The sequence below is a fragment of the Sylvia atricapilla genome, chromosome 16 (genome assembly GCF_009819655.1).
Source record: "Sylvia atricapilla isolate bSylAtr1 chromosome 16, bSylAtr1.pri, whole genome shotgun sequence".
Taxonomy (NCBI): Eukaryota; Metazoa; Chordata; class Aves; order Passeriformes; family Sylviidae; genus Sylvia; species Sylvia atricapilla.
Genome location: NC_089155.1, coordinates 9,967,237 through 9,991,461, shown reverse-complemented (window position 1 = coordinate 9,991,461; position 24,225 = coordinate 9,967,237). Strand labels below are relative to the sequence as shown.

General features: G+C 46.1%; 1 protein-coding gene across 1 annotated transcript; it reads right to left on the bottom strand.

Moving 5' to 3' along the window:
• Positions 1 to 566: 566 nt before the first annotated feature.
• CABLES2 (Cdk5 and Abl enzyme substrate 2) lies at positions 567 to 22,546 on the bottom strand. The gene is made up of 9 exons (XM_066330882.1): positions 22,035 to 22,546; positions 10,098 to 10,190; positions 9,277 to 9,354; positions 7,706 to 7,814; positions 6,876 to 7,041; positions 6,059 to 6,162; positions 5,557 to 5,663; positions 4,050 to 4,254; positions 567 to 3,636 (listed from the first exon to the last, which is right to left on the bottom strand). Exons 1-9 carry the CDS (start codon positions 22,538 to 22,540, stop codon positions 3,496 to 3,498), a joined length of 1,509 nt encoding a protein of 502 aa, XP_066186979.1. The 5' UTR covers positions 22,541 to 22,546; the 3' UTR covers positions 567 to 3,495.
• Between the last annotated feature and the right edge of the window lie 1,679 nt (positions 22,547 to 24,225).

The following is a 24,225-nucleotide window of genomic DNA, read 5'->3' as shown; positions in this document are numbered from 1 at the left end:
CAGCTGGGTTGGACAGGACATCCTGAACTCTTCTGGGATTCTTCGACCAGACCGCCCGGAACCCTCGCAGAAACCCAAAAGTCCAATAATCCGAGCTCCTGGAGAGGGTCCAGCGGAGGCCCCAACGATGGTGAGGGATCTGGAGCATCTCAGGAGGAGAGATACTGGAGGAGCTCGGCCTGCTTAGTCTGGAGAAGACTGAGAGGGGATCTGCTCAATCCATACCAATATCTCCAAGGGATGGCAGAAAATGTTGCCAGAGTCTTTTTAGTAATGCCCAACAACTGGAATAGGATAAATGGCCATAAACTAAAATACAAAAAATCCCACCTGAACTTGAGGAATAAATTTTCCTTTGAGGGTGGCAGAGCACTGGAACAGGTGCCCAGGGACATCAGGGAGTCTCCATCTCTGGAGACATTTCAAACCCACCTGGACACATTGCTGTGTCACGTGCTCCAGGTAACCTGCCTTAGCAGCAGGGTCAGACAGGATGATCTCCAGGGGGCCCTTCCAACACCACCCATCCCGTTATTCCAAAATGAGACATTTGGTTACAAACCGTGTACCAAAACAGGTTTTATTTCACAGCATCTTAATTCCACAGAAGAAAAAAACAAAACAAGAAAAAAAATCCAAAAAAACAAAACAGGCTACAACTCAGACTTTTAAATAATGGCATATGACAAAACTGGAAGAGTTTTTGTTTACAGGAAAATGTACAGGCTCTTTTCAACAGAGTTCTCCGTGCTGAGCCACCCCAGCAGCACCTTCACAAAGCACCAGACCCTCCCTCGGTGTAAACCTGTTCCTCTTCAGAGCAAGAGGAGTTTGGCTGTGCAAACCGGCAGGTCTGGGTCTGGCTTTGGGTCCCGCGCTGAGCTGAACAGACAAGGTACTGGTAGTCCTTTGCCACATGGTGGCAGCTTTTAGGTGAAAAGAGAGTGATTCCCACACAGGACTGCGAGCTGCGCTCTGGAAACGGGAAAAGCAGCGGGCCGAGCACACGGAGGTGGGGCTGGAGCCCTGCAGAAAGGCTGGAGCCCTGCAGAAAGGCTGCTCCTGCACAGACACGCGGCTCCCCGTGCACAAGCCCCGGGCTCCGGCAGCATCACCCCAAGGCCAAGCTCTGCCAGACAAGGCTGGCACAGCCCCGGCTGCCCTGCGTCATCCTTGGCCCGTGCTCCCCAAAGCAAGTGTGTGCCCAAGCCAAGTTCTGCAATGACTATTAGACAACATTCAGCTTGCTGTAATTTAATGCTCCTTTATCCCAATTTGTTCTCCTGGAAGAAAACAAAAGCTTGCCGGTTTTATGACGTAAAGGCGCCGATTCTGGGAGTGTAATTACAGCCCAAATGGCCACTTGAACTAGACAAACTTCCACTGAATAGAGACTGCAAAGCGCTGCAACCCAAAGTGCGTTTTGTTCCCTTAGATGGTGAAAAGGAAAGTTAATTTTGTTACAGAAAAACTCTTTATACACTAAATAAAGAAGTTCCCAGAGGAATGCACGCTCAGATTTCATTCACATTACTCAAGCTGTTCTGTGAGAAATTTCTTTGTTCTGTTGTACCTCTGTCCCCTCCACAATGCCTTGGGAAGTGGTGGACCACCTCAGCTGGCTGCACCACTGTTTGTTAATCTGGAGACTCATTACACACTAGCTGTTTAGTACGTCACTATTTCTGCATGCAAGGACAGTTATATTCAGTAGAAAGTTTAACTAGTACGCAATTTTTTAAACCTTTTGGAAGATAACTGGCAAGCTTATTGTCTAGGCTATTAGCTACTGTCACACTTCTGGAGACTGGAAAGTCCTTCTGTGTTAAAGAAATCACAAGCATATTAAATTTTACACAAATAATTTGAAGCTACATACAGCTGAACACAGTTACAAAAGGTTTGATAGTCACTGTAATTATTATATATGAAAAATACACTTTGAGCCCCACTCAGAGAAGAAAGGGCTCCAGTAAAGTTTGCTGCAATTCTAATGAAGCCAAATTAGCTTCAGACAAAACACAGCTGAAGAGTAAAGATTCAGCTTTGGTTTTGGCTACAACCAATATTTAACACAAGGAACAGGAATTTACATTACTTTACATATTGGATAGCAAGTCCCTGACCTCAGCATGAGGTCTGGTAGTTTATGAGTCAAACTTAAATTTCAACTTCCTCAGTTGGAATAACCAAGTATCAGTTTTGTTCCTTGCAAACAGACCCAGTAACTTGTATCATAATATTGCTTCAGAAAATAAACCCAAGAGCCAATACCACAGAAGGTTCCACATATAATCAAGAATTCATTCCCAACCTGGATACTGTAACAATAAAGGAAGGAATAGCCAAAGAGCAGAGCAGTTATTTGAGCTCTGTGTATGCACTAGAGAGCTGCTGGGCACCAGCCAGTAGTGGCTGCTCAGATGTGCAAGAAATGCCAGTTTTATGAGGACCATCACAGTGATGCAACGCTTGGAAGAACAGAGAGTAAAAAAAGTAGCATTTTAAATACCGAGCATGCTTTGTTTCATTGGCTTCAGTTGGCAGCAGTAACTCTACTGGCTTCATATTTGCTCAGATAAGACCATCTATAATACAGTCATCCTAAAAAAAGGTGCTTGTTTCAGGCTATGGAACAGTGAAACAAATAAAACCCCTAAATGATACATTTGACAGCAAATTGCTATTAGTCAAGTGCTCATCTTTCACTCAAGAGTGAATCAGGAGGGCAATCACTTCCCAGCTACCCCACTCAATGTGTGGTACTTCATGACAGGTTTTCAAACCACTTTTCCTTCTAAAGTAAAATGTCTATTTTTAAGGTATTTATAGTAAATTAATTCAAATGGAGTAATTTCAATCTTGCTACTTACAGATCATAGAATAGATGCTCTGTATATTATTAGTGCAGATATATTGGAATTGTTTCCCTTGTATGCAAGGCCAATGCAGGTAAAGAATAAATGGCTATACAAATTCAGGATTCCCCACTAAATAACAGAACTAACTTAAAAAGCACTGGTACCAGACCAGCCAGTTTTAGGCACATCTTTAAAAAAATAAAGTATGCATTTTATTAATGTAAAAATGTGAGAAGGTTCTTAGAAACATCTGAACTTTATGATGCACTGGAATGGAAGTGGTGTTCCTTCAGTTTCAAGGAATACAATAAAGGCTTAAAACAAAACAAAAGGAAAAGAACCAATACCATAGTATTCTTCATAGGGAAGAACAGTTTTAGTAAAACCAGGAAGATAAATAAAGGAATAATAAGCAGCCATGACAGCTGACTGGTGAATATTTGTGCTTTAAATGTCCAAAAGAAAACAAAAGTTCAATAACTCCTCTCGTACCATCCCTCAGATTTGGCATCTGTGTCCGTAGACCTCGACAGTCCCCAACACCCTGCAGCCTTTCCCAACGAGCTGGAGCCAGTGGCACCTCCACCAGCAGCATCCTGGGATGGATCCCAGCACGGCTGGGATGGAGCTTTGGTTAAGACTGTTGTGTGAGCCGTCTGTAGTGAGGTAAAACTTGGTTCTCAGGGAGATACAGAGCCAGTTCCAAAGCTACGAGGACGGTGAATTCGAAACCGATGAGATCCCTTCTGTTGAATCTGAATCTCTCTTCTAGTTTCTGTGACAGTGGTAACAAAACAAAACACAGCAGGGGAGAAAGAGCCAGTTAATCCAGGTGATTTCAAGGCATTGTTAGATTAAGTCAGTGATGCACGGCCTGAGCTGTATCTTCAAAACCAGCTTATCAGCTCAGCTGTGACACCCACGCAACAGCTACTGCTTCTCTGGCAAACATATGCAAGTGCAAAAATAACTTTACTGTAGGATCAGTAAGACACTAGCCTGCACCAGGCAAATACTTTTAATGAATTAAAAAATCAAGCAAGGAAGAGCCCTAGCGAGCCATAACACTGGCTGAAAGAGCTGCTCTTCCCTGCAAGCATGTGCCACCGAAAACCTTGCATTTAATCTTTGCCTAAGAGCTAGGGAGGAGGTTCTGACAAGAGCTGGAACAAGGCTCACAGCACTTACATCTATTAGGTGTTTAACTTCGTGTTTCCTGAGGTCACTGCTGATCTTGGCTGCGAGCAGAACGCAAGCACCAGCACACAGTTTGCGGTTCTGTTTGTTGAGTTTGCCTTGGAGGACGAGCTTCTCAAAGTAAACATAAGCCATGGAGACAGTCACTGGCTCCAGACTGCACTCCTCACTCAGGTTTCTCATCTCTCTCTTTAAACTGGGAAGAGAAGAAAAGACAGCCCCCCCCAAGACATGACAGATTTTATTAAATGCTGTAGAAATATTGCAGCACAGCAACTCAGAGGAGCATATGGGCAAGACTTCTATTTGGGAAACCACGACAAGTATTATCCTAGAGTGGAAAAGCCCAGCTGGCAGCAAGCTGGTGCTGATGCACAAGCTGATTTTACCTGGCTGACAACATCCACTGTGGCAGAACAATTCCTCATCTGCCCATGAACACCAGAGCTTAGCTGCGTCACTGACACCCAGGCTATTGCTGTAGGATTCCTTCTGGGCTCCCAAACTGGTCTGTGATTCATATCATAAGAGTGAACCACTCTGATCTACAGAAAACCACATCAGAGCCCTGCAGATGACAGCAGCTGCTGCGTAGAGACCTGTCTAGTGCACACCTTGTGTAAGAACCAGGTGTGAGGTGAAGGCAGCCTGCTTTCCACACTTCCCACACAGCCAGCCCTTCACCTCAGCATTTAGGCAGGCTTGGAGGTGGATGGTTCCTCCCAGGGCTGCCATCCACACTGTACCTGCATGATCTCTGCACGAGCACACTGCTCTGAACTGCTGCAAAGAGAAACATGCAGGACTCAGGCACAACAGACTGCCCAAGCAAACCTTCCCCTGGAGCTGAACTACACCTGGCCCTGCTGACTCAGCAGAATCGTGTTTAAACTGGCTATTTCAACAGGCTCTGATTGCATTAATCTCCCTGTAACACCAGCAAGATTACAGCTCTCTGAAGGTGCAACAGTGCATCTTGGTAAGGAGTGACCAGATGCATTTACTCAAGGATGAAAAATTCTATGTGGCCTCCACAAAAAGCTTTTCTTTACCAAGTCTCCCCAGATCTAACACTCTTTATCCTACAATCTTGTTAGAGTCTGTGGTCATCAGTGAGTCTGGTAATTGAAAGGCAAAAATAGCCAGAGGGTCCAGAAAGCCAATCCAGTTGGAGTGGGATTGCACTGCAGCCAAGCAATCAGGTTACAAGTGTTTGTTTCAAAGCTAATGCTACTCCACTGTTAATTGGCTCCTAGTGTTAGTACACCACAGTTGGTGAAACAAAACCCTTGAGATGGAACTCTGAAAACCAACTGCTACCCTTTCTCAGCATCCTAAACATTCCAGTACAGGCCTGTCATCCCACAGCCAGCTCAACTGACAACAGGAGATTAGTGTTTAATCATATATGCTATTAATAGATTTAGTATTTGCTCCATACAAGTGCAGCCTCAGACAGTGTAGATGATGTTCTTGTTTTTCAAGGTTTATTTCTTACCTCCTAATTTTGCTCAGTGTCAACTTGATATGAGGAAACTTCTCTCTAAAGGTTTCATTCATATCCTTTTTAAGGTCAGAGGGTTTCACATACTCTATGACTGTAGTCTGAAATGCAAGAAGCAAAATTTATCATTTGTCTTGTGAACAGGACTGACAGCCAAACAACTCTTCCAAAAACACTAATGCAAAGGCAAACTTGAGTTTTATTGTTCACTATTTCACATTTCTGAAATGTCCCAAAGTTGAATCCCAACCATATACAAAGTCTTTAAAAAAACAGTTAGCAAATGGGTTACAAGAAGTAAATGAGAACATAAAGACAACTGTCAGTTTGGCCCTTGACAAGCCCACTGTACAAACTCAACTGTTTGTATTTTTCCTGATCAATTATCAGAAAAAACCCTTTTTCTTCCTAGAGAATTTTTTTTTCCTTAAAAAAACTCTTTATAGGAGGATCTGTCAGGGAGTCTGTCCTCTGTTCAGGTATGCCAATCACTCACCATGTAAGAGGCAAAGATGAGAACACGTTTATGTTTTCCACAGGGCCACTGAGGATCATCCAGAAGATTTGGATCATACTCTGCAGCTTCTCCAGCTTCACTTCCTGAAGGAATGAGGAAAGCACATTGGGTCACCAGATGAAGAGCTTTAAATTCCCTGTTTCCTCCTTAAAAAGTTTTCAAATAGCAAACATTTAGTGTTGGCAGATCTCACAGTAGAGGCAAATTGCAGCTACAGGCACATGTTTGCATTTCATAAACGTACCAGTCACAAATTAAAACGATTAAATAAACTACACAAACTCTTTCTCTACCACACACACACCATGCCTGACACACAATTTTAGATTTAGTGCAAACTGAGTTTGCATCTACAAATATACCCAGAAAATAACTGCCCAAGACTGAATTCTTTTGCCTGTAGTCTAACAGCAGAGTTGTCAGGTTTGCTCTTTTACACAAGAGAAGGGATTCTTGGCACAGACTCTGGCTTATGCATTGTTACTGTGCCTAGAAGGCAAGGAGAACCACCTGGATCCACGCACACCAGATGTTTCTTAGTGAGTAATATAAAACTTTACAATCCTAAGGAAAAGCTCTGTGCCTCTTGAATGGCATAAACAGAACTAGGCCAGATATATGAAGGATGTGAGGAGTTTGTGGAAGCCTCAGTCCTAAGGCTCATCATTTGCACTGCACTAATGAGCTGCAGCACCTCCATCCCAATAACGCGCTGACCACTTGCAGTTGTCCCAGACAAACCTCTGCCTTTTCTGCTGTGTGCACTAGTGATCACAGAGCTGGCTCCTGTCCTTACCAAGGTCTGTGCCTGCTGGTATCGTTTTTGCTGTCACAGGTTTGTATCTTGATCCAGGAAGACTCCGGGGAGCACTGGCTCGACAGGGGGGAACAGCACCATAGGCGTCGGCTTTGCGAACAACCAGAGCGTTGGTCGGGTACAAGAATTTTGCATAGGACACAACCTGGAAGAAGAGAAAGTCATAGTGGTTGTGGGGGGATATTTACTGAAAAGCTTATTTCCAGACATCTAGGATTTTCCAAATCAGAGCCCTCTAGAGTTTGGATTTGGGAGTGGGGACCTTGGAATTGTGAGAGAGGAGGAAGGGAAAAGCTGGATGAGGCGCGCCTTGTTTCCACAAGCTTAAAATGAAGTGTAGAAGATTTGGTGGGATGGCAAAGAAAAAGTGAGACTCACGAGTAAATTCTGGCATTATAAATTTAACTAAAGCAGTATGAATTTCATCCATATTTGGTGGGATGACAAAGAAAAGATTTGACGGGATGGCAAAGAAAAGGCGAGAATCACGAGTAAGTCCTGGCATTATAAATTTAACTAAAGCAATATGAATTTCATCCATATTTCTATCAAAACTTCACTCACATGTTGCCTCAGATAGCAAAGTCAAGTCAATTCTCCAGAAACAGAGGCAGGAGTGATCATAACCTTCAGCAGCCTCCTCAGAAGAAGCATTATCACAAGCCACAATTTCATATTATAGGTCTAAAACTTCCACTGCTCTGAAAAGCCACAGATCTCACATAATGGATTGCAAAGCACTGCATAAATTGATTTGTCCCAGCATGAAATGGTCCCAGGGTGAAAAAAATTAGGGTAAAAATCCTTACCTTGCCATCAGCACCCAGCTCTACTCCTTCCAGTCCAAGCACCATCTCAGTAGATACTGAAACTCCCCCAGAAGGATGTCGCTGTTTCTGTCCTTCCATTTTCAGATCACTAAATGCAGGTAAGAAAGAGCACTATCAAAAAATGCAAGCCCAGCTTCCCATGGTAAATACCAACCAACACTACCAGGTCAGAGTTCTCCTGTGTGGAAACAAGCCAACCCCTCCACTTCCATGAGAGCATTCATGTTTAATTACTCTTTTCAAAATGTGGAGATGTTCATTAACCAAAGAATCAGATTTCACTTCAGTTTAACACAAATCTACCAATCTACCTATTGAAAGTAAACTTTTTAATAGGATCTTTCTGCACAAGACCACACCATTCCCAACCCTCTAATGCTCAAACACCTAACAGCAAACATGATTTACATTACTTGTTTTCCAGGATTAGAAACCTGCCTTTCAAGTGCAATTTTGCAACCCCTGTGCACACAAACTCCAGTTAAAAAAGAAGCTGGAGATCTCTGTGTCAGCAATGGCAGCACGTGGTTTTGTCACCGATATTCCAATGCAAAAAAACAGTTTTCAAGTGAAGAACTGCCTCGCCAGCTTGCAAGCAGAACAGCACAGTGCTGAGAACTGCTCTGAAATAGCTCCAGTGACCTTGCTGCTTTTCTATTATGTGGGAGAGTATTTTCCCATCAACTATTTTTATGGCGCATATTTGCATACAATACAATTCCCACCACTAAGCATCCGTTTCCTTTGTCCATAAGTTACACACAGGACAGAAGTGACAACACAATTGTTTGGCCAGAACAGAATTAGTGTTTTCTATGGTATATTTGTAGATAACAGACCTTCCCAGAATGGACTTAAACTTCACAAGGGACTGAAGAAAGATGCAGGAAAATTCAGTTTGCGGGTTTTGTTTCTCATAAATGATCATACTGACAGTTGTAAACTGTAGTAGTCCAAACTACAAAAAATGCAGTCCAAACACTAAAAGCAGTATGAATCAGTCCAAACTGTCTGTTTTTCTAAGGTTGCAAATAGTGACATTCACGGCTTAAAGCTGAGAAACAGAACAGTATCTTTAACTTATTTGGGTGTAAATTCACTCTAAACCCTTGAGGATTTCCACTGAAGGCAACAGCATCCTTCCCTGAAACTCCTTGTGCTTTTTTGCTGACACCATTGTTTGCGGCTCTAAAGACAGTTCATTTCTGACCACTTTAGGAGTACAGAAAACCTACACAGCAGCCAATCACATCATCTGTTCAAAGTTGATTTCAGAGATTTCACAGGACTGGAGTGCTTTAAAATGTTAATATACACTGGAAGAAAAGTCTGCCCTTTCCTCAGTTTTTCTCTTGGAGCTTGAATGAACACTTTGACACTTGTAGTAGTATCTGGTTTTACTGCTCTGACAGCAAGCTCTTGTCCTTACATATGAATGGCAGGTTAAATAGGTTCACTTGCTTCAGGAGACCTACACCAACCACACTCATTTCAGAAGATCCACTGAAACAACAGAGCAGACAATTAACAAAGCAGTTGGAGAGACTCACCTGATCCGTAACCCCTCCCCGTAAGGTAGGATTGAAAATGCCACACACAGTGTTCGTTTAGCACAGATCAACACTATCCTGTAAGCAGATGGGGAAAGATCAGGATATGAATTAAGATCCAGAAGTTAAACCCCAGCTTTTTATGGGGTATTAACAAAAGGCTCTTCCTATCTTGCTCTGCAAGTCATAGGTACCTCTATGGATTTAATGTTTTCAGAAAGCAGCAGAAGAACAGAGGTTTCACACTGACCCTGCAGGTCCTTGGGGCTCTCTGTCAAACCTCAGTGTTTAGGACCTGCCATTACCTTGGGAGCTCCTCAAAGGAGATCCTAGTCCTTAAGTATATATGTATATTTATGTAATTTTTACATAAACCTTGTGAAAAGATGTAGATAATATTCTACATTTAGATGAAACCTCACACTTCTACTAATAATAAACATAAATGCAGCCTCTCTTTCTCTTCTGCTCAGCAACCACGAGCCAAGAACTTGGCTAAACCAAGTCATTCTCCTTAAATCCTCCTCAGCTCTGACCTCTTTGTGTGTCAGAGATAAGGAAAGTGAGAGAAATAAGAAAAGTGAGAGAAGAAAAGAGAATGATTTAACCTCCTCAGAGTCGGATGGCAGAATCATCAGTGTATTGCTGCAAATGTAGCAGATATGAGCACCTACTGCCTTTGATAGAAGACTGGATAAAGCTAACAAGGCCCCAGGGGCATCCTCTAATTCTCACTGATATTAAATGTCTTACTGCATGGAACTGGAGGCTGCTTCCTATTGCACACAGGCACAGGGGGAACCTCGATCTCCACCCGTTACCTGCTGTTCTTGGTGTCATACTGCCTCATGTTCTTGATGAAGTGCATCTTCTTCAAACTTTTGTGTCTTGGAGACCCCGATATATGCTTGGTTCTGCAACGATAAGAAGGAAAACAAACAAAAAAAGGCCAAATCTCTTAAGTGTTCTGCGAAAAACTCATGCCAGTTGTATGATCAGATGGCAGCACCAGCATGCAGGACCTCAGATATTGGCGTGGAAGAGGGTGGAGGGAGGAGAGGACTGCATGCAACGAGTTGAGGTTAATGCTGCTTTTGAAAACAAGTACCTTCGTACACTGGCATATTCCACTATGTCTTCTAAAAAGTCTAGAGAGCAGCGCTGGGAGATAAAACGCCTTCTGCAAAATGCACAACACCACGAAGAGTGGACAGTATTAGTTCATGGCCTCCGAGTTTATGAACTGCAACAGATCTATGAGCTCTTAGGACGCGTGGCAGGTTTTCTGGAGTTTTGTTTTGTTGTTGCAAGAGTGCTTAACTAAAGAGTTTAAAATTCCTTAAAAGGCCAAGAACTTGTCTCTCCCTTTAGGACCCTTGAAAAACGTATTTGTACCAACTCCATCAACAAGACCATTCATTATCTGCCACACAGAACACCACCTACCTACAAGTTAAACAACTAAAAAACTTCCAAATACTAATTTAAAATCTGACAAGGATGTCACAAAAAGATCTCCCCATCAAGGCAGGGGAATAAATCATTTTGTACCAATTTAAGTCCAGGTACAGGTATATCTGTATGATGACCAAACATCTGTGTGCTTTCTCCATTCAGAACAGCTGTCTCCAGCTGCAGGAGTCGGCAGACTGAGAGTCTCTGACTGCAGCTCAATAAAACTGACAGATCTCTCTGAGAACAATAGAGAGGGTTATTAGAGGAAGCAAAAAGTATTTGGCACCCATGTGAAGTCTCAGAATGGAAGATGCAAGAATAATAGTAGGGCTCATGTGAGTTAGTGTAACAGTAATAGGATATTACGTTCAAGCAAAAAAAAAAATAGGCTTTGCCAAAGTAAGATACATTACTATTGTCCAAGTCAAGTCTTTCTTTGTTGGTAGAGATTTACAAATGAATTGTGCAACTGTGACTGCAATTTCCATAGGAACAATGCACTCCACCAGCAAAATGCTGACACTACAACTATCAGAGTCCATATCTGCTCCCTTTGTTTAAGCATATATTTGTGCTATACTTTTGGCACAAGGCATGTGTGTTCAAGTCCAAGGTTTTCTTCCCAAGTGACACAGGAACTCAACTAATGGGCAATGCTGCCATGGAAGTCAACGTAGAAGCAGCATACAAGACAAAAGTTGCAGGACTCTGGTTTGACAAGACCAGCTTCTGGCAAAAAAACCCAAAAATCAAACCTCTGGTTGCAGCAGAGCAGACTCTCAGCTGCACTCTTCAGGCACTCTTACAAGGAAGTAAAGCTCAGAACTCAAACAGGTAGGAGGATGAAAAATTAGTGTCCCTTTCTGCAAACACAAGGAAGGCAAACCCTCCCACAGGACTAACACCTTCAGTATTGCTAGAGACTGCCTCCTACAAATCCACAGCCATTAAGGTGCAACAGAAGAACATTCCTGGCACAACTTCAACACCCTCCACCAGCACTTCAGTTTTAAAATTATTACTGCTTTGCTGCTTTTCAGCAAAAAGAGCACAGGAATGTTTAACACTATAACATTAACATGGTTTTCCAGTCTAATCTGGCATCTAAAATTCAATAAAAAAACCTTCATGAAATGAGGAAGTAACTGCAAACCTCCTCGCTCTAATGCAGTTGGTCACGTCCAGAGTCTTGCTCCCTTCCCAGGGGAGACCTGGCTGGATGGAGACAGAAAGACGCCGTGTATGGCAAGCAGAGGAAAAAACACTGCTAATGCCAGTGGGCACTGGTACAAATAAAGCACATAGTTCTGTAAAAGGCTGCTTGGTGTGAGCAACAGGATGGATTGGGAGAGCCATGGCTAGATCCTCACTGCTAACTCCAGGGTGGAGACTCATCCAGGGTGTCACACCTTCTGAATACCCTCTTGTTTCCTCAGTAGCAGAGACAGGAGTGCCAAACACCTGAACCCAGGGCAGATCTGGAAGTAAAACCCTGCTGCAGTGAAGGGAAGATCCCACCCCTTGACTCAGAACCACAATGACTCATCCCCACTCTGCCAACAGGAAACTTCATTTTTAGCTACGCTTGTAAATAATTTCTGCCCTCAGTGAAGCTGTCACCTTGGAGGAATCCCTGACGCTGAGCCACACACTCTCCCTCAAATCTCAAAACGGGATGGATGTAAAAAATTCTCACTAATCCAGAACAGTTTGTAGGCCCAATCCAACACTTTACAGCAGCACAGAACCCTCAACGTGTTCCAAGAGAGTCACTAGTGTAGCACCTGGAGAATGCAGCAAAATCTGACACTTTGAGTAGTCTGCACTTATACATAAGCACCCACACATGTATTTGATTAGTTTGAGTGCTCTTCTCATGCAGCCAACTCACACTTGCACAACAGGCCACACAGGGTCACGCCAGTGACTGCTAACCTTGATGACAAAAAAATGTCAAGTCACCTATCCTGTGCTAAGCAGCTTCACCTAGGATAACACTTCTTGCTATGGTCCATGGAATTCAAAGGATTTTAAGTGGTTTACACCATGTGTTTGTTGCTGAAAGCAACCTAAATACTAAGAATAGCAACATCTCTACATATGCTGAGTTATGTTATGCAGCCTTACCCATGTGTGACCTGGCAATTAGAAATTGAAATATCCAATATTAAAATGTTCATGGGTTCCATGGAGCAGGTTGTAATTCCAACAGAAGTTCAAACATGCCAGTTTGCCAGCAAGAGCCTTTGCTCTGACAAGCTATGGAGGGTTTGGGTGTTTGTATGTCCCTGACCAGGAGCTCATTTCTGGATACATCCCAGCCTTTTATTTCAGGAGCCAATAAAGGCCAAAGCAGGACGCTCCCAGACCATTAAAAACAGCAACTGTGTTTACAGAGCCAGCACCTCCAGAGGACCCATCAAGAGCAAAAACACACAGAGCACATGCCCAGAGATAAGGGGCTATCAAGTAGAGGAATTCTGGATTACGCCTTGGCTCGTTATCTCTGTGTGCACACATGGGCTCACAAAATCCAACATCGCTGCCAAATCCCTGACCAGCTAAACAGCACTTAAAAAAAGCCCACAAAAACTGCTTGTGTTCAAAAAAAACCCCAACAAATTTTCTTCAGAGCTGCATTTTGACTCCTGCCCCGCAAAGCGGTAGCCAGCCCACACATTTATTCTTTCTGATGGGTCTCCCACTGAGGAAACCCAATGTTTGAGTGCTTCCAGCTTCAGAGTTGTCCTCTTCTGGTCCTGCCAGGGTCCCAGCTGAAACTCTCTGCAGAGGCTGGACACTGGATAAGCAGCAGTGGGATCCCCAGCCCCGAGGTTGACACAGCTCTTAAGTGTTCCCAGCAGGACAGGACACAGCTAAGAGCAATCTATGTATAGCAATGGTAATCCCTACGTGTCCTGTGTTATGAATGGAAAGGAGAAAGCTTGTTAAGTCATTGCTCCAGATTAGAGAACACTGATCTTTCTGATGGCTTGCCAAGGGTTTTCTCCCTCTTCATTCACACTGGGCTACCTACAGACACCCAGGAGGGCAAGGGTAAAGCTTTGGGATGTTGCTATAGCTGGAAGTGTGCAAGTTGACCATTTTAGCAGGTACTAAATGCAAGAGATGCTGGCCTTGTGCTGTCAGATGTGGTTTCAGGCACAGACAAGCCTCATCCACTCCAGTTCCTGGGCCACTAACACTGCTCTAAGGCACTCCCTTGGGCACCCATGACCCCAGTCTGTCCTCACAGATTCTGCAACAAACAGCCCTCACAACTCTCACTTTATCCCCTTAAAGTTGGGCCTTAACCCCCAATATTTGGCCTGACAGTGGCCAGTTGGTCTTTCTTAAGCCTGTGTGCAGCTGCAACTTGGCCACTTTGAAGCTTCTCTCCATTTTGCCCTTCTGGTTCCTGCATTTCTGCAACAGCAGGTGAACAGACCAGCTGGCCTCCTAAACGGTGAAACTGGAAGTTTCTAAAATCTCAGTGATTCTCCCCCATCCTGATTAACCCCCATCCCTCTCAGGCACAGGGCTGAACTCTGAGCCCCCCACACACCAGAGCTCAACCAACATTCAACTGTTTCCACCAACACTGAGCCCCGAGTTCATCTTACGCTGTGATCCCTTTTCCTCATCACCGCCGGGATCACCAATCTCTGCAACAGGAGTGTTCAAAGATGCTGCCAAAGCTGCACATGGCCTGAGCCCTCCTCCAAGGGGCCCAGCAGTGTGGGTTTGTTCCCAGTGCAGCTGCATCCATGGCCCTGCTGATGCTGCATGCACACACAGGCACACACCCCAGGCACTGGGCTAAAATTAGCAGCAGGGCCGATATCCTCTGGTGCTCTTTAGCCATCCGTACTGCTAATAGATGAGAGGAATGGGGGAGGTCAGGGATTTTTAATTACTGTGTAAAATTAGGGCCTAATAGCATTTGGTTTCCTGTTTCTCACTTGAGTTTTATTTTAATATGATGTCCCTTTGTAATGTCCTTTACAGGCCTCAATATGATCTCATCTGTCAAAAGGCTGAGTTATTAATGTAACAAGGAAAAAAAAATCGTTTATTGGTTTTTGGAAGCACTAGCTTCGAAACAACTGTCAAAGGTAATTTGCACAAGAAATCCAGATCCTAAATCCTGTGTACAACAGAAGATATACCTGTCAGCTTTGTTTTTCCAAGACATATTTTAAAGATTAAGCTGCATTGTTTTTATTCCTTACGGGCAAGACAACAAACAGATATGAACTGTGCTTGGGCTTCACTAGGTAAAATATAGGCATTGGGGATTAAGAAAGCTACTCCTCATATTTAAGCTTACTTTTGAGCAGCTGTCATTTCTTCTGCAGCCCAGGAGACATTCACTGATTTCAGGCTTGCATCCCAGAGTGTGTGAGTGGGAGCATCCCTGTTCTGCTATCAGTGCCCTGTGCCTCACCACCCTCGGCGCTCACATTAATGAGTTTCCTGCTCAAAAGCAGATTGAGTACAGCTCACTGAGAGCAACAAGTTCTCAGTAATTAAAGCCAAAAGAAGCCCGAGACTGCATTTACACTGAATCACATCAAAAACCATGTCTTTGGTAAAACAAATGACTTCACAAAGGATCTGTGCCATGAAGTGCCCAGCACTGAGCAGGCCATTTTCATGGGTGGATGATTTCAGCTCAGATGTTCCTTGAGAGGCAGTGGCAGAGAAGAAAGACACTTTGCATCACCAGTAAGTGTACAGCTCAGTGCTCCTTCTTCACGAAGTCATAAAACTCGCTGTTTTATGGCACCACAAACGGGCATTTGGATTTCAGGCCACCATCCCAGGAGCTCTTCCTGACATTGAAGTACCAGCTTGCCAGAGAATAAACACAAGTCTCACAGCAGGGCTAGTTTATTCATCCAGTAATCTTCATTTTAAAGGGTAAACTGAAATCAGCTACATGAGCATAAAAAATACTTTCAGGCTACAGGTCCCTCTGTGAGAGTCCAGGATGAAGGAGGAGGCCTAATTCCTTCACCTCTGTGTTCCTACTGAAGGTTTGTTTGCAAAACTGAAAGGGCACCAGGGGCTTTCCTGCTGGTCAGGAAGAAAATCCTGCATTCTCCAACCCCAGGAAAGCCACATGCAAGGGAAGAATGTGTCACACAGCCTGTGGAACAGAGGAGAATGAACAGAAGTGAAGTATAATTTGAATGAAGGTGGAGGCCGAGTAAGTGGGAAGCTCACTAAGCCTGGAGAGTTTTAAATACTAACGAGGAAAGAAATTAGATAATCTTCAGAGCAGCTGCTACTTCATTGCTGATTCACAACCACATATGATTAAGACCTAATAGAGAATGAGCTTTATATTCATTGAGTTTCATAAATCACATTGTTTTGGTGCTTAGAGTGTTTAGACAATGCAAGGAGAAAAGAATGCCTTCCAGTAAGTATTGTGAAAGCCCAGCTGTTGCAACAGAATCACCAAACCAGATGTAAGGTTTGCTGTGCCCATGGCCCTCTCCTAAAGCTCACTCTTAAAAGCCCTTCTGCTTCTCATAAAGCAGACTAGATGTGCTGGCCAGAACACCACCAGCACTTCTCCAAATTTCTCCCAGTTTCTGGAGGAGTTCATAGCTCACCAACCTTGTTGCACCCCTTGTGCTTTGTGCTCTGCTTCCTCAGCACTGAACTGCTGACCAAAACAGGCACGTGAAATGCAAAGTGTGTCCTTGATGACACTGTGGGCATTATGCTAGAAATATTCATACACTTCACTGAGAGATGATGCTGTCATTTCATCATGTGCCTTGCTAAATAAAAAGCCTTCTGCACAATAAACTCCCAAGCTGAAAAATAAAGGAAGGAGAAAAAAAGAGAAAGAGAGAAGCTCTTAACTGGGAAGGAGAAAATTAAAACTAGTGACTGGAGGAAACCCAATCAAAACAAGCTTAGAGAGGTCCCACAGTATAGGCACCTGGTTTTTCCTGTTGCATTCTATGCACAGTCAGGAGGTTGTAGCTTTACTAGGGGCAGAATTTTATGCTTAAACTGCAGCAACCACAACACAGCAAGTGCAAAATCTGTCCTTGCTGTTGAGCAGCAGCAGTTCAGCCCATGCTGTGGAGACTCCAAAATGAACCAGGTACCCAGCTCTGAGGCAGGTCTGCAGCTTGGGTACCAGCACCTGAGCAAGAGCTGGCACAAGAGGAGCATTCCCTGGAGAGGAGCTCCAGGATCACAGCCTCAGCAGTGGAGTCAGCTGACAGCAAGCCTTGAGTTTTAAGGGCTTGCTATGTCTTGGGAAACAGAGGCCCAGCTGAAGGTTCTTCCTTTAACACCTTTCCAGGAACAGGTAAATTCCTGTTACAGTAGGTTACAGTAATTCCAGGTGAATTCCAATTAAAGTAGGTTAAATACACAACAGCTGTAAACCAAAGGTCAGGAGTTTGGAGCTCTGTCTGAAGAACTGGGTTGACTGAGTGGCTTTAGCTGAGCACCCTTCATCTGCAGCCACCTGCTCTATCAACAATACCTTGTGCTCATTAAAGAGCCCAAATTTCATTGTGCATTTTTAAAACTCCAACTATAGAGCCAGACACCTTCAGAACAACCTTCAAAAGGAGGCTCAAAAATATCTTCAAGCTCGCTCAGCCTGACAGCCTCACAGCTTTAACTGGTTGACAGATGGAAAACAAGAGAGCACAGTATTTAATATATTATGTATTTAATATACTGTATATAACGAAATAATTACTTTTAATATACTATACTGTAACACTCCTACAGGACTTGCTCACTGGAGGTCTGAATGGGATTCCCAAAATTAGGTTACTCTGGTTTTTTTATTTAATTTAGTAGCATTTTCATTCTTGGCTGATGAGTCCTTGACTTGAAGCAAGACGACATCATTCTGACCACCCTCATCACCTCCTGCAGAGAGGAGCTTTGAGCTGGAATCCCAAAACCTGCAGCATCCCAAAACCTGCTGCCAGGCCTCCTGCACTGAAAAGCTGCAGAATGCATCCACAGGTAAAATCAATTGCAAGAACAGTTAATTGTGCACAGACTACTCCTGCCTGGAGAGCAAAGATATTTAAAGCCTCTGGACTGTCTAAATTGAAGAGGTCAAATAACCTTGGTGATGGAAGTGTCTCAGATTGCCTGACCCAGACCCATTCACAGGATACAAGGACGTGGAATTTCTAATCTCCGAGCTTCCTGCTAGCCATACAACTTCTTCTGCTTAATATACCTGGCTGGAAATGTCTACAGGTGCCTACAAAACACTTAATATTGGACAAATGTAATTCAGCTGCAGTCAAGAATACGAGAGAAATCTGCTGAAGCAACCTGGGAAAGGAGACTGCAGCCTTAACATTTCAGCTGACTTTTAAATGAAGTTCAGGTTTAGAATATGCTCATTTTCAGCCTTGAACAGCACATCCCAGTCTACTGCTCACCTCTGGAAGGTCAAAGCTTGCCATCTTTGACAGAGCTCACGGCTTCCTGAAAAGCACCATGCGCCCAACTCATTCCAAATTAGGTTCAAAATTTAAACTAAGACTTTTTATTTCATCCATCTCAATAATATCTGTTTATAAGCAGAGGGTTTTTTTATAAAAATATTTATATTGCTTGAAGTGACAATAGCAGCTAAGCTGACAGTGGGACAAAACAACACATTAACCACCACCAGTATAAAATCCTGACGAAGCATTTCTGCTTTTCCACCCACAGAACTAATCTGATCACACCTATGTCAGCAATCTGGCATCCAATTAACACTCAAAAGCAGAGTAGGTCCAAAGAGTTGCTGTTATCAACTACTGTTTAAACTCCCACATTCAAAATGACCTAAATTTGCTGATAAATCAGAAATGACTGAGCTATCACGAACACTCAGTTCAGCTCCCTGACCACTGAACTCCAAGGACATTAAAGCATCAGTCACAAATAATTTAGTCTCTGTGTTTATTCTTAGGCCCAGCAAAACGCAGCAAATTATGGCAAAACCAGCTGCTTTTACATGATGCTATAATGAAACCTCAGAAGCACAACAAACATTGACATTCAGGGCTGTTGTTTCTATTTTTCATGCTTTCATAACCTGGCTATTTCCAGGGCTCTCTGCTATCTGTGTTTCCCCAGAAAGCTCTGCCAGTTTCAGACCCAGCTGCAGAAATTCATTAAAAATCTGTGAATGCCGATTTGTTCCCTGTTTGCTGCCTCCCTCCACTGCTTTCTGTGAGGCTCGTTCTTTGAAAGAACAAAAGAACAGAGCAAGATGGAAAAGGAGAAGGGAAGAGGGATGGCAAGCAGTTCAGGCAAGCTGGTATAACACAGCATTGTAATTTAAGGTCATGTAAACAGAAGATTCCTTAGGTAAATGAAAGTGGAAGGTTGAAGTCATTAAGTTTATAATGCTCAGCCAGCAGCACAATGAAACTCAGCATCCAGATTCAAATGGTGTCTCCTCTGCTAAGTTTCCATCCTAAAGGAGCTGACAACTATGGAGGAACTCCAGGGAACTCCAGGTTACATCAGGTGAGCAGATCTCTCGTTCCCTGGTCTGTGCTGCAGATCCTGTTACCAACAACCAACCCCCAACTTCAGCAGAGCTGTCACACCCTGAGCCACACTGGCCGGTCTCATCAGCTTCTTGCAACCCCTCAATCAAGTCAAACGAGATCAAGTGTTGTAATAAAACTCTGCCCAATGACAGTGTCAGTAGATAGAGGTACTGATAGTAGACAGAGATCTCCATGGATCAGGGCAAGCCCCAGCACAATGAAATCCCTGAACATGGCACAAGACTGGTCAGAACACAGAGTGAGACTGCAGACCCTGCAGCCAGTGATCCTCGTGCATCGGAGGAAAATTCAAAGCAGCTCTTGAAGGACTCTGAAGAGAACAGCTGCCTAAAGTGGGCACCAAGGGTGAAATGTCCAGGATGGCAGTGCAGACTCCACTTCCCCCTTCCCTCCGCCAACTTCACTTGTCTGTACCTCTGCATGATGCAGGCAATTATTGATCTAAAATAGCAACACTGCTGTATGGCAAAACCATCCTCAGATTGCCAAGTCCCAGTAAAAGAAGATCCATTTTGTAATTGCTGACTTTGGAATCTTAGTGTGCAAACAGCTCACCCAACGCAGAAGGGGAAGGAGCAAAAGCACCGCTGTCCTGAAGGACATTCCTCCGGTGATTCCCTGAATCATTCCTGGTGTATTTACAAGAAGAAGAGATGCCTCTGCTCAGTGGGGATGGAGAGATATTCTGTCACAGACCAAAACATGAAAATGTCCAGTGAAAAATCAAGCTGTAAGACCCTCATGTGGTAAGTTGACAGTGAAATTGTCATTACAGAGGGATGGTCCATTTCACCCATTCCTGTGCCCAGTGTGATGGGAGGAGGTACATTGGACCTAACACATCTCCACAGGCAGCACAAAACTGTCGTTTTGTCAGAAGACTGCGTGTGCATGTAAAACTGTGGATCTTCTGTCTGATGGTTTCAGCTGTTGCTCTTTTTCTTTCAAGACAAAAACCAGAACTCTCACTCCAAATCACCCTCAAAAGTAGTATGCAAACCGATCAATACAATATGCCTTTCCAGCCAAATCTTCCAAGCAAAAAAAATCATGATTTATTTTGTCATTACTCAGACAGAAGCCTTTTGATTCCCTTGATTGCCTCTTGCATTTCTCTCTACCTTTTATTTCTGATTTGCCATTCTTTTCAGCCAGATTGATTAGAATTACTGTAGTGGAACAGCTCAAACCTGATGCCAAAGAAAGAGGAAGGAAGGACATCAAATAAGAAGATCCTAAGAATATTTTCTTAGTGTCCTATTGACTTGGCATGGGAAGGATCATTGCTCCAGAACTCCATACAAACAGGCACGAAAAGCAACGAAAGCCACATCCACAAAGGGAACTGTGCTTTAAAACTCTTGATGCAAAACTTGCCCTCAAGAGCTTTGCCTACAATATTAAATCAATGAAATTAAATCACCTCCTGTGCTGGCTTTTGTGGACTAGGCGTGCTGGGTAGGAACTGTTCCACAGCAACACCCTCACTCCAGGCTTTCCTGCTCAACAAGCGGCACACAACTGCACCACACAGGGCACCCAGCTGGCAGCCACAGCTTCAATTTCTCCAACAAACAAGGAGGGAAAGGTCTCTTCCGTAAGAAGAAAAGCAATGAGTGGTAAATAGCGGTTCAAAAGGAAAACACCCCAGGAGGGAAAACACGTAAGGGCCCCCCCCATATTACTGACAAACAGTTATTTCTCTTCAAATTCACCTGAATGCCCAAGCTGGAGATACACAGGACATCTCCAATGTGAGATGCACACTGAAAGGGAATACCCATCAACTGCATTAGCAAACTTCCCAGCTTTAAAGCACTGGCAATGTCTCTATTTCAGTTCACTAACAAAGCTCTCGAAGCCACTGTAAAGACCACCGAGACCTAAAGCCTTTGATACAGCTGCCTATCTGCAGGCTCAGAGGATCAGCTCACTTTATAGAGCTGTTTATGCAAGAAACAGCCTGAAAACAGTTCTTTCAGAGCTCAAATCCCCAAGATCTGAGCAAGAGCCTGCCTTCCAGTCAATGAGAAAACCAACACTTTCAGCCTGACAAGAAGTCCCTTGGAAATGCAATGGTAATCCAGCTCTGAAGGCCAGAGCATCCTCCCCCGAGGCTGACTCCAAGTTCCCTGTGCACAAGCATTCATTAATACACAGTTGCAGAGACAAGCAGAATAGAGCAGGAGAAGGCACGACACCAACACAGCGGCCGGCGCACGGAGGAAGCGTCCTGCCTAGCACTGACCCTACGAGCTTCATCTGGAAACAGAGAAATGCAGAAACCGGGCTGGGGAAAAGCAGAAGGCAGGGTTCAGGGTAGCGCAGACCTGCAGACAGAGCCTCAGCGAGAGATCCCCTCCGCAGATGCCCCTCATCCATCGCTGCGCCGGCCGGGGCATCCTCCGCGTCCCCGGGCCCGAGCGGCGCTGCCGAGGCGGCGGGCAGCGCTCCTCTGGCGCACCTCTGGCCGGGCCGCCGGGGCAGGTGCTCCTTCCCGGGGCCACCGCGGGGGCCGGCGCCGCCTCCCACGGCCGCTGTCCCCGGGGCCGCCCGTTTCCCATGCCCCGCTCCCCCCTCCCGGAGCCGCCGGCCGGCCGAGGGCCCTGGGAAAGTCCGGCTCTTCCCAGGCCCGCGGGGGTCCCGGCGCTTCCCACGCCCCGCGGGGTCAGCGCGCCGGGGGCGGGGGCTGTGGGCCGGCCCGGCGAGCCCCGTCCCCTCACTCACCTCTGCCGCTGCGCCTCCAGCGCGAAGCCGCCGCCCGCCGCGCTCTGCGTGGGGCTCAGCAGCCCCGGGGCGCCCGGCTTGGGGGCCGCCAGCATCCCCGGCAGCGCGGGCGGCGCCGGGGGCGGCGGGCACAGCGGGCCGCCCAGCAGCAGCTGCGGCAGGAAGATGCCCCCGCGGGCGGGGTCCGCATCCCCCTTGGCTCCGGCGGCGGCGAGCGCGGGCACGCCGGGCAGCAGCAGGGCGGGCGGCGGCTGGCATACGGGCGGCGGGGGCAGCAGACGCGGGGGGGCTCCGGCCGGTTCCGCCGCCGCCTCCTCCCCGTCGCCCGGGCCGGCGGACAGCGGCGGCTTCTCGGCGGGCGGGCAGGGCGGCCGCCCGTCCAGGGAGATGTTGTTGAGGAAGAAGAGGGCGGCCTGCCGCCGCCGGGAGTCGCCCCGCTTGCGCGGCGGCGGCTGCTCGCGGGGCGGGCGGGGAGGCGGGGAGCCGCACGCCGTGGCCGCGGCCATTCTCCGAATGAGCCGCGGCCGCCCGGGCGGGGCTGCTGGAGCGCAGCGCGGCCGGCGGCTCGCGCGCCCATTGGCTGCGTCGCGCCCGAATGCAAATGAGCCCGGCGGCGGCCCCGCGCCCATTGGGTGCCCGCGAGAGGCCCCGCCCCCGGCCCGCGGCGCCGTGCCGGGTCCTGGCGCCGCCGGCGGGGGCAGCGCCGGGAGCCCCGCGGGGTCGGGCCGGCCCCGGCACCTCGGGCCCTCCGCCGCCTCCCTGCCGCAGCCACGAGCCCACCGTGTACCCGTGCAAACGGCCCCCTGTCCCCGCGCCGCCACCCACCGTGTCCCTTTGTGCTACTTTTAAAAAACTTCTCCTCCCCTCATCTCCCCACCCGAGCCGGCAGGAACGCCGGTGGCCGCCTGTTCCCGAGAGGTCGTGGCCTTCCTGCGGGCAGGAGGTCACATCTGCTAAACCCATCGCAGGCGTTTGAGGACGTCAAAGCGCTCCCTTCTGTGAAAGCGGATGAAGGTGGTTGATCCTCTGGCTCCATCCCGGCGGCCTCGGAGCCGAGCCGTGGCTGGCAGGGCTGAGGCGGGCCCCAAGCCCCGACCCCGAGGGCGCGGAGCCCCGACACTCACCGGCAGCCCCGAAACCCGTGCGGAGGGATGGATCCCCGCGCCTCCAGCTCCTGAAGCAAAGCCAAGGCTGTGCCGATCCTGGGCCGTATATGGGCAAGGCAGACCCGGGGCTGGGAGGACATAAACTTAATATTTATCTCCACAAAGTGACTCAAGGCATCTCTGCGCAATACGTTGCTTTCCCGGACCGGTGTGTTTATATTGCACGGGATAAACATTCCCCTCAGGCGCTTGAACCCATCCCGGTCTGTCGCATCCCGGGATGATGCTGTGACCGCCTGCCAAGGCAGAAAGCTCTGCCCTTTCCTTTCCTCAGAGGAGGATGATGTGAAATGATAATGTCCATGCTGTTGGGCCTGGAAGGGAAGGTTTGGGAGCTGTGCTGGGCGTGAGGAAGCCTTTGGAGCTGAGAACAGCAGTGTGTGGGTGCTGGTGGCCTCTGTGTTCCTCTGAAACCGAAATGAAGCCTTCCCAAGCTTCCCACCTCTCATGCCCTGAAGCAGCTTGTGCTCCCAAGCAGGATTTTGCCCACACAGTACATATTTTAAAGTACAGTCCAAATTTGCCATTCGAGATGTTTGCCATTAAAAGTTGCAATTACTGTATTTGCAACACTGGACCCTTAGAGTGGTGAATGCTTTTGCCAAATAATTTTAAAGAAGCCACATGGTGACTCTTAATAGTGCTTGCAGCAATCAAACTGATGTCTGATGATATGGCCTGAAATATGGGCACTGAGTAAAAGATAGGTTTTGAAACTGTCCTATAAAACACATACAGGTTCTATGTCTCTTCATATCACTGTTTCATAAGATCCTTTTTTATATGCTGATGCAAGTGGGCCGTCAACATATCTTATAGTATTAGTAACATATAATAATAATAATAATAGGATTAAGATAGAAGACATTAAGACAATGTTTTCTTGTAGGCTTCCATAAAAAACCCTACAGTGAAATACAAACTCTGCCCTTAAAATCCCAAGAACCTGCTCAGCATCTTATACTATTCAATATAGGTCAGATTTTGAGCCTAAATTATTTGGCAGAACCATTTCATATCACAGC

What these genes read in the sequence shown, in the direction of transcription:
- CABLES2 (XM_066330882.1), bottom strand. Translation starts at nt 22,540, where the DNA reads ATGGCCGCGGCCACGGCGTGCGGCTCCCCGCCTCCCCGCCCGCCCCGC. An exon ending in CTGGAGGCGCAGCGGCAGAG is followed by an intron (nt 10,191 to 22,034) that starts GTGAGTGAGGGG and finishes TTATCGTTGCAG; the next exon opens with AACCAAGCATATATCGGGGT. An exon ending in TATGACACCAAGAACAGCAG is followed by an intron (nt 9,355 to 10,097) that starts GTAACGGGTGGA and finishes ATCTGCTTACAG; the next exon opens with GATAGTGTTGATCTGTGCTA.